A 15,521-nucleotide genomic window follows, 5' to 3' on the forward strand; every position below is an offset into this window, starting at 1 on the left:
ACATCTTACACACTAAAGCATTTATTCACATTAAAAGGTTTTATTGAAAGGTGCTAAAATTTTGAAATCTTATTTTCGCTTCCGACTAATGATGTCTGGGCGCCACCTTGTCTGCAGCCCGGTCCCCCTCCCTAGAGTTGCTTCTTTTAGCCAAGCTTGTCTTCTATCTTTATTTTGGTTAATATTTCAGTTTAACTCCAATTAAAAGCAGAATTTGATTAAAATCAAAATGTAAATGTTTGAGTTTTTTACCGTGGAATTAAGTGTGGACAATTCTGTGAGTGAACTAACAAATGCAGCCCAATTTATAACACGGATAAAGAGTTTTAAAAAGTGGTGTTGTTAATGCAGAGCTGATGGATGACTACTCGCCTCTCTCTGTGAGCTGTCCATCAGTACCCCGAAGGTGCCCAGTCTCTGGCACTGACAGCGGACATGGGAAGTGTTTCTGTACACCACCATGCAGTCCCTGACTGTCCAGCAGCCACCTGTGTCCTGCCTGCAGGGACAGCAAAGAAAGAGCACATCTGAAAAGACGTCTTTTCATCCAACACAAAGAAAAGTCAGCAAGGACAGACCAGCGGCATCTTTCATGTGTGTTTTGGATTATGTATGCTTGAAACCCACAAATCATCTCAAAGCTCTACGTGTCAGTTGCATAACTTTCGATAGAGGATATTTAAACGACCCAGTTGTGTGAGTCTCGTCATTCTGCTCTGGACACTGTAGAAATGAGCAATCATTTCTGCCGTCTATTACATCTGTGCTTTTCCTGCTCTGACAGGTTTGCAGAAAAAAAAATGTGTGGGGAAAAAAAAAAGCTGCATCCGAATGAGAAGTAAAGTACTGACAGTTTACTGGAGACCTTAATGCACAAATCTGTTTCATCAAAGTGGTTTTGAATTCTTGAGAAATGGGATTTTTAATTTAGTAGTTCCATTAAAAATTTTTTTTATTTTAACAAGCACCTTATCCTCAATAAAGATAAACCCGAAACTCAGCCGCAAGTGTGGTGGGTGTTAGTGTGACAGTTGAAAATGTAATAACTACATGTGGATTTGGACTCACGGACTGCTGTGGTTCCACTGCACACACAGAGGTTTGCTGCGATTTGAAGTCTCCAGAAGCTTAAACTCCAGGAGGATCGGTTGGTCCAGGTGACCACCCACAAACGTCTGGTTGTTGTAAACAGAGACGGTGACCACCGGGGAGTTCATTACTGGGTGTCTGGGAAGCCTGAGGCAACAAGTAAACAAATAAATAATCACATTTTAGCATCTAATTAGAGCAAACTAGACTTCCTCGAAAGAAAAGTACTGTAAGATGAGAGGAGATGAGAGGTACTCATCTTGTCAAAATCTAAAAATACATGTTTTCTCTGTTGACTTAAATCTAGAGAAGTATGTTACTTGGAGGAAGCCCAGTAGAAAATGTAAGAAAGAGTAAAAGAACAAGACTATAAAAAGAACTGCCACCAGTTAAAGACCCAGTCTGATGAAAACATTTTTTTTGGTGTTCTTTGGTGGCATTACTGATAATGGAGGACATATATACACATAAAGAAAGCTAAGCTTAAAATTGCATTTTTGAGTATTTATTTAGTCAAATTGCTGTGAATCAGGAGCAGAAAAAAGAAAAAAAATAACTTGCAGTTTGAAAAAGAGCATTTTTGTGATGTGATAGCTCCAGTATTACATTTTTATGTTGCACCGGTCATGTTAGGTTTGGGGTTTGAGGGGCCGTAACCGACTGGGAGAGCGTGTAAGCAGATAGCTCAGTTATGGGTGATGGGAAGGGAGGGCGGGGCAGCTCTCATTGACATTAAAAACAATAGACGGCTCAACCACTCCCTTTTCGTATTCTCAAAAAGAAAGTACCATTGCTTCCTGATACGGCCGCTGCCATTTTGAAACCAGTCGACAGTGATTTATGCAAGTCGCTCTGAGTCATCGCATCTGTGGCAACTACTGTCGCCATTGCTGTAGACATGATGACTCAGAACTCCTGCTGCTCTGAAGAAACTATGTCCTAGTAAATGACACAGGTTTTTCGATTTTGGCCAAAAAGGACATAATCATAATTAAAAGACAACTGGGAATACTTTGAAAATATATCTAATATGATCAGAATGGGACTGAAGGACAAAGCTCAAATTGAGTCTTTAAGCACCTCTTCTACCTCTTTCTAATTCTGTTGCGCCATTTCTTTGATGTACCAAAAATACTTAGGATATTTATTTGTTTCAGAACATCCACATTTTTTTATTTTACATTTTTATACAAATAAAAAGTATTTTTCTAAAACAAGCAAACAAACAAAAGCGGTTTGCCATTACAGCTTTTACAAATCATTTATTATATTTCAACTTTAAATAAAATGAGGATTTTTTAAGCAAATATCCAGCAATGATGTATTTGTCCTTTAGTTAAGCTCCTTCATGGAAATTGTTCACCACTAAATAAAATTCTCCTGATTGATTCTTTCCCTGCTTCAAACCACTGAGCATGCACAGGTCACAGAAAAATGACCATTAGGGTCTTCATTGTTCTAGGAGAGAATCCCACCTTATGCCTCTGCGGTCTGCGTGATATTTGGGAGGCAGGGCGGCTCCCAGACTTCGATAGATCAGCAAGATGACAATAGTGATTGGCTGCTCAGGCAATGAAACACTGCGTCTAGCTGCAGTGTATTCTCTCGTCTGATTGGCTTTGCCGCTGCCAGGGGCCAAGGGGGCACTCTGAGGCACTGAGGCTGAGAACAAAGAGCCTGAGTCAGTCTTGTTTTTTCATCACTGTTTCCTTTTTTTCTGCATGTCAGTTCGTTTACCCTCCTTCTCTGTTCGCTCTTTGTCCTTCCAGTTGTGTTGCTGTTGCCGTTGTGGCACAAGGACAGCCGGGGGAAGCAGGATGTGAGTGTAAGGATCCCACAAGGTTTGACCGCGAAACAGGGTGGTGTGGTAACGTGGGAAACGCCGCCTCACATGGGTCTGGTTCTCCACACGGTCCAGGTTCATGACTGATTCAGGAACATGCAGGAATGAACACGAAAAACACAAAACAGTGAAGAAGTTTGATGCTGCAAGACTGAAAAAGTGTTCCAAAAAAAGAAATTATTCCTTTGTGTCTGGTTAATGGAGCTAAACATAAGACAGACTTTTAATGACTTTTGATTCCTGCTGTGAAAATGACTCTCCATTTGCTTTATTGATGCTGTCAGAGCAGCACAGAGATGTTTCTGCTGGAGCAGGGATGAACTACTTATTTAATTTGATTTAAATTCACCAATTCACAATTCACATAAGCTTTCTTTTTAAAAGATTTTAATACATGTCAACATATTAGGCCAATTTATAATTCAAAAGCAATTTTATTTGATTTTTAAAAACCCGTTTTTAACTAGTTATTCCAACTAATCATTATAGAACTTTTGATTAAATTAAATTACATCTTAAAGTAAAAAAGAATAAATTAGAATATAAAAAGATATAACCATAAATAAAATATGAAACAATATCTAAAAATATAAAAAAAAATGCATGAAACAATTATAGATACAACTTAGAAATTGCATTTTTTTAAATTTAATTTGATAGTTTTTTTTTTTCATTGTTAAGCATCCTTGTTTCCTTTATTTTTCCGAGGTACTCGTCTAGCAATAGAATATGATGGAAAAATTTGCTTTAAAATCTGAATTGTTAAGTATGACCTTACTCAAAGACAGACAGACCTCAAAATCCTTGTGTTAAGTTACAACAAAGGAGAAAAGCACAATCAAAGACAGAAAATATTTCTAATAAATACTGAACAGAGGTTTTTTTTATTTTTTATTTTGGATGACTTTTTTTGCACTGTGTTCAAAAAATGAAGATAATTTCAAGCTGCTTCACAGGCCACTGCTCAGTCCTCCAATATATGAAACCTTTCTTTTCTATTTATTCAGTCATGTTGAAGCTACAGCTGCAAACGCTGTGGAGGTACTTCACGAGGTAAAACAAAAACTCCCATTGACTGTTCTGTTCTTGTGATTTCACATAAAGAGCCAATACAAAAAAATCAATAAGAGCAAAAGGGAAACAACAGGAATAAGCCTGCAGCATGAGAAACGAGCGTCGTTGTGAAGTGTCTGATAAGGAGCAAACACTTGACCCGACTAACGGAAGAGGAACAGACTCAGATCAGAGATCAGGCGCAGATCCTTCAGTTTAACTGATCTCTTAATATGTGTGAGTCTAATGGTTTATTGGCAAAAAAAAGGTATTTGAAAATAAATTACAGCACAGGACTACGGAGCCTAAATAGGTATTTCAATCTAAATCTGTCCCCGAACTTGTTTAAATATAATTGATCTGGATCTTTTCAACACCTATATTTGCCTACCTGAATGTCAAACATTGTGTATTTGTGTTTCATTTTTCTACTATCTTCTTTTTTCTTTCTTTTAGATTGCACAAAACTTTAAAAAGTTTTTCAATAGGAGATTGCCCAATAATATAATTAAGAGTATCAGTTGGGATACTTTCCTGTTGGATCACATGGGACAGTAGATGCTTTAAAGACATGAGGAGGAAAGAATCATGGACAAGTAACTCTGATGCTAGCAGAAACTAGTTTTAACTACATGTTCAATTCAATGTTTAACTTCCTGAGCTGCTACAGTTGCTGCTTCAATACCTTTTCTCACCACATGTGACCAGATTTGTATTTTATAACCCTGCCAAAGTTCTAGATGGCTCATGGTTAGGTGTGTAGGTTTGTTAGTAACTTGTACGTGTCCAAAACTGCCACAGTCCAGCTCATCAGACGTCTATATTTGTCAGTGGTCTTTACTGCATTGATATCTGGTGGTGTGTGTGCTGAAAATCTGTACATTTTGATGATTTCCTACCATGTGTTGACAGCATTTGCAGTTTTCTTTGTGTGGGAGTGTGAAATTTGTGGTTTTGTGCTACTGCCAACTCTGTGGCTGTAACATTCTCATTTGCATTATGGCTGATGCTTTACAATTAGTCGTTTTAGCTGATTTCACAGCAGAGACTAACTGTATTATGTAGGAAGCAGAGCAAATCTCATCCACAGATTATGGCGCTGGTTCTGACTAATAGATTTTCCTTTGGCTGACGGGAGTCTGCGTCTGCCTGTGAGAGATGACTCACCAATGTTGGGTGAAACTAAGGCCACAGGGTTGAGGTAGGTAAGCTTCATATTCCGGGCCAGATTCTGGGTGTACTGTTCCAGAAGCTCTGTTAGCTCTGCTGGTCCACCACCCAGGAGGTGGTTCTGAGTCTGAGCCAGAGCTCGCCAAAGTCCAGAGGTACCGGGGCCCAATAGCATACTGCAGGCTCTCAGGACATTCTGGAAGCACAAGAAAAGTGAGATGTTAAAGAGTTAATTTTATTATTTGCATTTGAAGTACCACGACGTGTGTTGTGTTGTGGGGTAAGTTATTGTGTTGTGAGTTAATGTTTTGTGTGGTAAGTTATTGTGTTGTGTTGTAAGTTAATGTGTTGTGTGGTAAGTTAATGTGTTGTGACCCTTTTGGGCCACCGTTGTTTACACGCTTTCCCACTAGCTTACAGCCCCTGACAACCCCAATCTGACATTACTGGTGAAACAAAAAGTGGAGAGCGATATTGGAGCTATTCAGCTGTACAGTTTTGAGCCAGATGTCAGCTCAGACAAGGAAAACAAAGACGTACCTGGCACTAGTCATCTACAAATGGATGCATCAGAATGGAGCACAACAAAGACGTCTGTGATCCGCCCAGCGTACTTACGACATCACAAATACAAGCTTTTCCAATAGCAATTTTTGATCTGCCCCTGACCCAATGCTTTATATTAAGAAATACCCAGAAATGTTATTTTAAGCTTAATTTAATTTATATAAAGTACAGACCAAGAGTTTGGACACACCTTCCCATTCATTTGATTGAGAAGGTGTGTCCAAACTTTTGGTCTGTAATGTAAGTCAACAAAAAAATACCCCAAAATCATGTTAGAAACCGACTTTTTATTGCAGTGGGTCTACAAAAAATTGTGTTTTGGGTGTTTTTAACATGCTCTTATAGCATTTTTCTGAGGATGCAGGACATAGAAAAAAAAAAGAGCTTAAAAAATGCTGTTGGAAAAAGCTTGTAGCTGTGACATCGTAGCTACAATCTGCAAACCACAAGCTCCCTGCTCGACTAGATACTGAGACATCCGCATAGACAATTAGATCCATGTACGTCCACAGCTAAGAGGTGATGCAGGTCCCCATCCAGAGTGGCTTAAGAGTTTTTTTAAGCAGAAAACTACAATGGATTCTTCAAGTAGAACACAACTGTTGGCTGTGTGTTTGCATTAACTATTTATATCAAACAAATTATGTTGTTTTTATTATTGTAAAGTTTGAAGAATTGCATACCAGCTCATTTTATACTAAAAAAATCATCAAACTCACAAAAATGCTACAAGATTGATTGATCCTATTGGGCTTTATTGGGTTGTTGATTAAAAAAGAAAAATCATTAGAATACACATGTAAAAATACTGACCCAAAAAGCAAGCATCAACAGTCAGACTCCTTTTTTAACTGCTTACAAGTGTGTAAAGGTGAGGCTTTTTGTTCAGCTGCTTCGACAAAGAAAGAAAAAAAAAACCTCAAAGTCGAACTTCAAACCAGACAGTTCTTGATCCCAATTAAAGCCAGTTTTACCACTTGGTATTCTGCCTGTCAATTTAGTTTTGTGACTCTGGAAGGAAGTCTTTTTAAATTGGTACAGAACGCAAAGCCTCACGAAATTGAGGCAATCGCACAAAAGGAGACAACAGTGAACAACTTTCTTGTCCCTTTGTTATTAATCAGTAAAAAATATATTTTTAGCTGAATTTGTTTTAAAATATGTGGGGATAAAAAAAAAAAGAAAGAATCTGCCAACCTGTTAGCTGTTGCATGGACATGTGTTAAGCTCTCTTTGACTCAAACACCGTTTTAAAGTGTCTTCATGAGCTATAAGGCCCGTCTGTGGCAGCAGTCTCTGGGTGGATGTGATCACAGCCTGAACATGAAACGTTCTCATGTTCTTTCATTCACCACCACATTCCTTGTAAGATTAAAAAAAAAAAAAGTGCTTTCTCCCCTCTTTCATTCATCTTGGGGCAGCCACAGGCCTCCATTAACACTGTTGGGTTACTATAGTAACGGGCATCTTTAATGCTTATTTGTCTGGCTTAATGTCAGGTATCGAGTACTTTTTTATTGTTCCATCCATGAGGGCAAACAAGACCGGTCTGCAGCACAGATTTCAACTTATTAGCATTGAAAAGGAGACAAAGGTATTACAACAGTAGAGACTACAAGTCAGATGTGTTTGCAGTTTTATTTTGTAACAAGCAAGATGACAAGAAAACATAGCTGAGCCAGTGTGGCAGCAGCTTCATGACCATAAACCCTGATTGGACCGATTCATAGTTACTGGCAGCTGAAATGAAACGTCAGTCAGGAGCAGGCTTTTATTTTGCCTGGTGTTACCGCATAATTCATCCCACTACCGGGTTGCTATAGTAACAATTGTGTTAGATGCTTTTTTTTTTTTTAGGAAAATATCAACACATCAAGCTGAGCCACAAACAATTTTTCATGGACCATTATTCTAAGTAAAATACAATAAAATTAAACCTTTTGTTTTACTGGTATGACAAATTTGTAATAACAATGTTTATGTTTTGTTTTGTTTTATTATGAAATGTTTAGTGCATATATCACTTGATTGACTTATGGATTCAACAAGTGGTTCCTTTATTCTGAAAACCTTCACGCTTCCCCTTCACCATTAACTCATCATTAAATTCTTCACCAATTTTTTTGAACAGCTAGTCAAAATCATTTTCCTTAAAAACTCACTCTGATAAAAAAAAATTGTGTTTTCTGAGTTTTTAAAATCTTCTTGTGGCATTTTTCAGTTAATGGAGGATCGTTGCAAATCAAAAGCAGACAAGAGGGGGCAGGTCACAAGCTCCCTGCTCAGCTCCATTCTGATGCCTCCACAGATACGTTTCCCGTTTAAGCTGTCATCTAGCTCAAAGCTGAACGGCTGGATAGCTCCAATATTATTTGCCATTTTTGCTGCAGAGAGCTCTTTGTTATGAAGGATGGGAAGGGGAGAGCAGGGTTGCTCCATGCCAACAGTCCCGCCCACAACAAGACACGTTTTTAATAAACCCCCACTGCTCATGCAGAAACCATGTCCTTTAAAACAACTGTTTTTTTTTTTGGGCTAAAAATGGCATAATTATAACTAAAAGACCACTGGAATGGGTCTTTAATGATACAGTAAAGTAATAAAGCACTTTCTCTTTCAAACACTTGACATTCACAAAGATTAATTTAAAGAAAAAATAAAGAATGAACAGTGCATGACTTGCTCAGCTCTGTATTTGTCCAAAAGCAGAAGTAGTATTCCAGTACAAACCCCTAAGAGCCTTCAAGAACAATGGTGAATAGTTTTATTGTGTGTTTTTAGACAACATAAAAATCTTTAAAAGATTTTAAAAGAAATTCAAGCTTTGCTAATAATGGGGGACTCGAATCTGCATGTAAATACCTAAAAAAAAATTCTGAAAACTCATCTAGGATGTACATTTATCATCCAATTTATTCCTCCCCTAAATTTCATATATTTAAACAGATACAATATAAAGCGAAATGAAAAGAAGACCCACGGTAATACGTTTTTTACAAAATATCCACCTCCTAGGATTAACTCTTGTCAGCTTGTACGTCTTCAGCTGACAGCACAGTGCCGTGTAAAATGAGCTTCTGTCAGTGAAATGTGCTTTGTTGACATGTTGCAATATCCCAGTATCTTTAAGCATCTCACTGTCACCAATCACCATAGCAACACCCCTACCCGTTTCAGACAGATGACACCTGATTTGCAAAGTCTGTCGCCATTTAGAATCCGCAGCCATATATTAAATAACAAATATTTAAACATCTGGACCTTAAACTTTCATTCAGGTAAGTAAGTATTGTCAAGTTAAATGTATCTCATGCATTAAAAAGTCAACTTTTGTTTTTTCTAGGCTTCTCTCTGAACTACCTTTTCCTTATTTTACATCATATAATGATGTTCATTTATATATTCTTTTCTGTGAGAGAAAAACCTTTCTTCAAAACTGACTTAACGTTTCCCATTTCTACTTACATTTTTTGGTAAAACATAAAGTCTAGGCAACGGGACGTTCATTTATTCAGTGGTAAAGAACCGGTAATTGAAATGTTTTTTTTACCTCGTTAAAATGTGCGTCCTGTGTGGCCGTGAGACCAAAGCCGCTCTGTTGGGTCTCAAATGTTAGGAGGCGGGACAGCAGCCGCTCAGCAATCTGCAGGTCGTTGCCGTAGAGCCGGGCAGTGGCCTCAGTGACATCGCGGAGCTGGTGAGCGAGTTTCTTCTCTGTGATGGTGTTCAGCTCCGTCTCATTGCGCTCCAAAGAGTCAAGCTGGTCAAGAAAAACAGAAACTGATCAGTCCAAACGTCTGAGTTTGCCTATCATACATTTAAAAAAGCTTGTATGACTGTTATTTTCTCTTTATTTTGCGTTCTGGACAAAAGCTTACTTCAATGAAATATTCTTAAGTGGTATTTACGCTGCAAAACAATCAGTTGCAACCTTTTTTCTATTATAAATCTCCTAAATGAGTCTGAGAGGACAAAATATAATAAAAAAACTAAAAGCCTTCAGTTTTCTACAGCTGAGCAACGCACAGCAATGTTAAGCTCCACAAAAGGGGGTGAGGTGCAGTTGTAAAGGTCTGGCTCCAGCCATCCTCGCTCCACATCACAGTGTCTGATAGCTGCACCTGTAAAAAAATTAAACGTTTGAGAAAATTCGCCCACGCTTGCACGAGTCAACAGGGAACGCTGGAGTGTGTGAACATACCAACAGAGCCTTTGGGGCAGGGCACGGCAGCGGGAAGGTTGAACTTAGTCCGAGGCCACCAGATCCCCTGTGTGATGGTCTTTGGACAACCATCATAAATGACTGCAAAGAAAATCAACATCAATGTCACCACAAAATGAACCTTTCCATCAAAAACTCATACTTTCAAAGGTTGAAATTTGACAAAGCAGAAAAAAACACATATATTTTTTATTATTTTGAATCCCATAAGGATAAACAAACAGGATAGGTTTTTGTTTTTTAATTTAAGTATAAAACTTTGAGGAGCAGTGCAGATCAACATACAAAGACTCCAGCTGTGTAACAGATGGAAAATTTTAAGCACACAAACAAGTTACCTCTTTTATCCAAAGTTTTCATGGTAAATATAAACTAACAAACAACATGATTTCTGACATTTCTCTTGATCTTCACATGCAGTTTCCGCAGGAAAAACCCCACAAAGATTCAAAGAGACTCGGGAGAAAAACAAACGAGAAAAAGCCGAAAAGGGTTTCTCTTGACATCTCACCTTCGCAGCCTGAGTTTGTCACCTCCGCAAAGGGGTTATCACATTTGTTGCACTGGCGACCGATCACGCCGGGCCTGCACTGACACTGGCCTGTGTCTGGGTCACATGACCGCGAGAAGGAGCCCACTGGGTAGCAGTCACATGGCAGGCAGGTGTCAGAGCCCCGGGTACGGTAATGAAACTCCTGAACAAGGAAACATAAATACAGGTGACCTCAAAAACAGGAGATCCAAAAACAAGAAAAGAGACATGAAGTGTTTTAGTGCAACTTTTTCTTTTACAACCTAATATTGACTATTTTGTATAATTGTATTGAATGTTATTGTTATGCTCATTACTGTACAAGTCTTTTAACAATAATATACCATATTCCTTAAAATATTTTGAATTTAATTCACATTCAAAAAAATCTGATACCATATGACAAACTGGCGACATGTCCAGGGTGTACCCCACCTTCGCCCATTCGTAGCTGGGATGGGCTCAGGCAGGTTTTGAGTGTGAAAGCTTTTTTCGTTATCATTAAATAAGCTTTTCAAATTAATTTCAATGTTTGGTATTGCATATATTTTAATTAGATTAGTTGGTAAATTGTGTATTTTTTTTTTTATTCAAAGTCTCATAGAGCTCTTCAGAAAATTTCTCGTCCTGGTTTACAGAGGCGGTTCATCAACCCCTGTCTTCAACTGTTTTTTTTCTTTAGTCCTGGAGCCCTCTAACCTGCATGTTTGGCTATTCCAAACATCTGATTTAGACAAATGGCTCAGTTGCAAGAATTGAATAAATGCCGATGAAAACAAGAGGACTACAAAAAAAAAAAAAGATTGAATCAGTTAGTGCAGTAAGATGCAATCAAAAAAATCTCAGCATCTAATATAATAAGGCTAAAGACTTGCTCGTGTTTCTAAGTTAACCAAATGCTGGTTTAAATGTGCTTGAGGGGAGTTGTGATTATTCATGAGTCTCAGGAGGAACCAGTACATTTACAAGAAATATAAAACAGACAAATGCCAACCTAAGACTCTTCCTGCATGCACAGATTCTTTTTTAATTTGAATTTTCATGAGGCGGACATGCAGGAATTTCTGAAAAACAAAATTTTACTTTTTATAATCAAGACTTCCAGCAGTAGCAAGTAATGCGAAATCTCATTTATACCTGCAAAAAAATATCTATGTTATACTAGTTAAACATTTCATTGAGAGCTACACCTGGCAAAGAAAGGTTAAAAAAATCATTTAGTTCAGTAAAAGCATTTTTTAAATTAGTTTTAATATTAAAGATTAAACATAAAAAAAAGAAATCTAATGATTGGATAAAACCAATCTTAAGATGTTGCTTTCACAAACATGTATGTCAATATAAGTAAAGACAGGAATGTATGGATGATAGGATGAATTTCACGCATGTGGATAAGATGGTTAGACTATTGGATGACACTAAAATTGTTACCAAAGCAACAGTTTGATGTCAAGAACTGGTGGTGTCAGAATGAAAATGCAGGAGACCAGGGCTTGGTGGCAGAAATTTAACCATTGAATAACTTAAACATGACAAAACCTCCATGAACTAAGAGAGCAACAAAAGGGAGACAGAGCAGAAAACCTGACACTTAAATACACTGAGAGTAATTAACAAAAAGGAAAACAGCTGAGATGCTTATGACTGACTGGCAAAGCAACCTGACAACAGCCAATAGGATAATCCTCACACTGATGTAATAACTTACATCAATAACCCTGTCTCAAACTGAATTTGTTAACTTTAAAAGCCCAGCCCCGCAACATTTGACATTTTGAATGCAGATTTTGCGTGTTGCTGGATTACCTTGCAGTGGCAGTGTCCACTGGTCTTGTTACAGTCTGGGTCAAAGCCTTTACTTATGTCACAGTGACACGGTCCACAGGTCGGAGACCCCCACCATCCCCTGGGACACTGGTGATCAATCCTTCATGAGCAGAAAGACATATAATCAGAAACATGATTAATTTTGAGGACGTCAACTGATATAGCACAGGGTGTACCATAGGAAATAATTTTTAGGGGTAATTAGTTAACAACTTCATATTTATTGAGAAAAAAGTACTCAAAAGTCAGCAGGAATGACACATCTCCTTAGTGTTCGTCTTTTTTCTAAATGGAGCAAAAGAGCCTCACAGACTAAAGGTACTCTTAGATTTTTTTACATTTTATTTTATTCTGTAATGTTGCAGTTAACCTCCTGTTTTTGAGCAAATCTGTTTCAGGGCAACTTTACTTTTTGCTCTGCCCTCTTGCTAAATCATCATTGTAAATAAGAATTTGTTCTCAACTGATCTTCGTGGTAAAAGAATTGTGGAAAGTTTTATCTGAAGTCGATCATTTTAAAGCTTAAATTTTTGGTGTATTTTTTATTCTTTTTTTTTTGCCGCTGTCCCCTTTTGTACATGTGCATAAATAAAAACACGTGCATCCCTTCTGAACTCTAAAGACAAACAACCAGCGTGTAATATAATCAATCAGAAGAAACAGCTTGGGTGAATCATCCCCTGAAACAGCTCGATAATCAGCGGGAGTCACAAGAGGAGCAAAAAGGATGGATGTACATTCAAGTTCACCGTTTTGAAATGGATGTTCAGGCTTGTTAGACTGGGATTAGCATTTGCCCTGTTGGAGGTTTTAGTCAATAGACTAACTGAGTGAGTGTCTGCATGCACACCTGTGTTGGCAGTACTGTCCATAATGGTTGTCCCCACAGTCACAGGTGTAGCCGTGGGAAGAGCTCGGCTTCCTGTGGCACTGAGCCTCATTTTCACAGGGATTCAAGTGACAGGCATCCGTGCAGCTTCTCCCGTAGTAACCTGTGCAAAACACAGACCTTCAATGGAATAAAGCACTCAAACCTTTTTGCCAGGCAAAAGGAAACTGATGCTAAACTGTTTTCACAGCAAAGAGCATTCCATCAAAAGAAACATTTATTCTTAAACTGAGAGGGACATATTTGAACAGGGTCTATATATTTGGTCAAACAAATTCCATTTTTGTCCTACAACTCCTAAAATCATCTTGATTCTGTGAAGATTTGCAAAGAACCTTAAAGATACAGTGTAGCTTTAAAGCTATAGTATTTTTAAACAATTATGCTCATATCAAGCAGAATTTAAAAAACATTGAATGTGTTTTGAGTTAAAACTATATTATACTGAATCATAGTTTTATATGAGGTGTGAACATTTTTAATCAGAAGATTTTGCATGTCGAAATAAGATTAAAATCCATGACATGTCACTTAAACAAAAATATTATTTCACTATATTTCCCATCCATGAGGTCCACACAACAGTCTGACATGTCAGACGGATTGCCTGCTAGCTTGAATCTGTGAACAGCCACCTCAAAAGCTCTGAACTGTGTTTTTCCTCTGCGCCTTGGGTATTTTTTTAAGCTCTCCGTGGTTTCTGAAAAACCGGTATGGAATTCCATTGGGAAAGATTCTAAACATCAAAACTTAAATCTTAAAACTCACTCCAGGCCAAAAAAATATGTTCTCGAAACATGACACAGCATAGAATAACTCCTGGAGAAAAATAGCTTCAAATGAATTCCTATTTATTTTACATCAAATAAAAGCAAGGCCTGAAGTTGGAAATCTTTATGAGCTTCAGAACTGTAGGGTTTTTATTCTATATTATTTGAGGTTATAAGAGAAGGGACCTCCTCTTTAATAAAATGACACAGAAGGTTTACTTTAAACACTGAAAGAACGTCTCTAAAAAAAGAGAAAAAAGTTTGGAAAGTCTTTAAAATAAGAATTGAACAAATACAATCTCAAAGATTCTTATTAACCCTGATAAAAAATAAAAGTAGGATTTATTAATTCAGCATTTCCCCATTTTCCCATTTAAAACTTAAGCTGCATTACTTCAGAAAACAAGTTCAGCTTTTTTTAGTTTAGGGTTTCTGTTAATTGGAACCTGTTCTGGGAATTTGATTGTTAATAACATTTTAATGGAAAAAGAATAGATAAAAAAATGTAAGCATCAGTTTCTGGTGACAAAAATGGGATGCTAATTATAATTTGTTCAAGACTAGTCTGCACTTGAAGCAAACATAGAGGCGCATTGGTAAAACAAGCCAACACATCAAACCACTATGAAGGCTAGTGACAACTACAAAGGCATCTTTAGCATACAAGAGCAAATTCTGGTTTAAAAAAAAATATATATATATTTTTCTGTTTAAAATGTGTGATTTAAATGCAAAAGTGCATTTATATTGTCAAAACCTTTTTGCCATTATGCATTAAGAACCCTTTTTCTCTTTGAATGTAAATACTGTAAGAAAGAACATCAATACATTTGTGAATTCATGCCAGAAAGAAAAAAAGATGAAGATTCGTTTAAATTATATAGTTTTCCTTTTTACAATTTTATGTTTCGCTTAATTTAATGGAGATACAAAATGTTCATAATTCACAGACCCTTTAAAAGCTCTCTCCATTGTTTTTGGCCTTTTTATCATGCTGATGATGGAGGACGTATATAAAGAAAATTCATCTCAAAAATGGAATTTCTGGGTATTTTTTTATTGAAATTGTTATGAAACAGGAACAGGCAAAAAAAATAAAGTTTTAAGAAAAAATACGTTTTTTATATAGAAACTATACTGATTTATGTACATCTTCATTTTTCTTGTCTGAGCTGGCAACTGGTTCAAAACTGTACAAATGAATAATGCACCGGCAATATTGGGTTGATTTGTGAGGGTCTGCAAGATAGCTGGAGAGAATGTAAACAAGGGGATTATGGGAAGTCTAGGAAGGCTTATTTTGCTCAAATTCAGAGGTGAATTTCTAATGAACTACTACGGCTCTGCAGAAACAACAGGTATTTTGATTTTGACTAGAAACAGCACATTCATAATTAAGAGACCACTTGGAACGCTTCAAAGAGCTCGAAAAATGAATTGGAACGGGTCTTTCACGTCTACATGCACAGTTTAACACACATTATACTGTATATAACAATCCATGACCTGAGCGCCACAGGCGCTATGCTCTAAACAAATTGTAAATTTCCCATCTTAAC

At 37.3% G+C, this 15,521-nt stretch overlaps 1 protein-coding gene across 3 annotated transcripts in view; it reads right to left on the reverse strand.

The window, feature by feature from the left end:
• The window catches only part of celsr3 (cadherin, EGF LAG seven-pass G-type receptor 3), a 103,456-nt gene that overhangs the window by 17,026 nt on the left and 70,909 nt on the right, over positions 1 to 15,521 (reverse strand). For all 3 annotated transcript variants that reach the window (XM_020704489.3, XM_020704490.3, XM_011476832.4), the window contains 11 exons: positions 13,154 to 13,295; positions 12,283 to 12,403; positions 10,456 to 10,639; positions 9,924 to 10,025; positions 9,749 to 9,843; positions 9,273 to 9,482; positions 5,153 to 5,351; positions 2,827 to 3,015; positions 2,565 to 2,751; positions 1,069 to 1,236; positions 373 to 499 (listed from right to left, as the gene is read on the reverse strand). In XM_020704489.3, the coding sequence (XP_020560148.2) occupies positions 373 to 499; positions 1,069 to 1,236; positions 2,565 to 2,751; positions 2,827 to 3,015; positions 5,153 to 5,351; positions 9,273 to 9,482; positions 9,749 to 9,843; positions 9,924 to 10,025; positions 10,456 to 10,639; positions 12,283 to 12,403; positions 13,154 to 13,295 (1,724 nt within the window). The remainder of the gene's footprint in view (positions 1 to 372; positions 500 to 1,068; positions 1,237 to 2,564; positions 2,752 to 2,826; positions 3,016 to 5,152; positions 5,352 to 9,272; positions 9,483 to 9,748; positions 9,844 to 9,923; positions 10,026 to 10,455; positions 10,640 to 12,282; positions 12,404 to 13,153; positions 13,296 to 15,521) is intronic.

The sequence above is a fragment of the Oryzias latipes genome, chromosome 7, assembly GCF_053564925.1.
Source record: "Oryzias latipes strain Hd-rR chromosome 7, Olatipes_Hd-rR_3.1".
Classification (NCBI taxonomy): Eukaryota; Metazoa; Chordata; class Actinopteri; order Beloniformes; family Adrianichthyidae; genus Oryzias; species Oryzias latipes.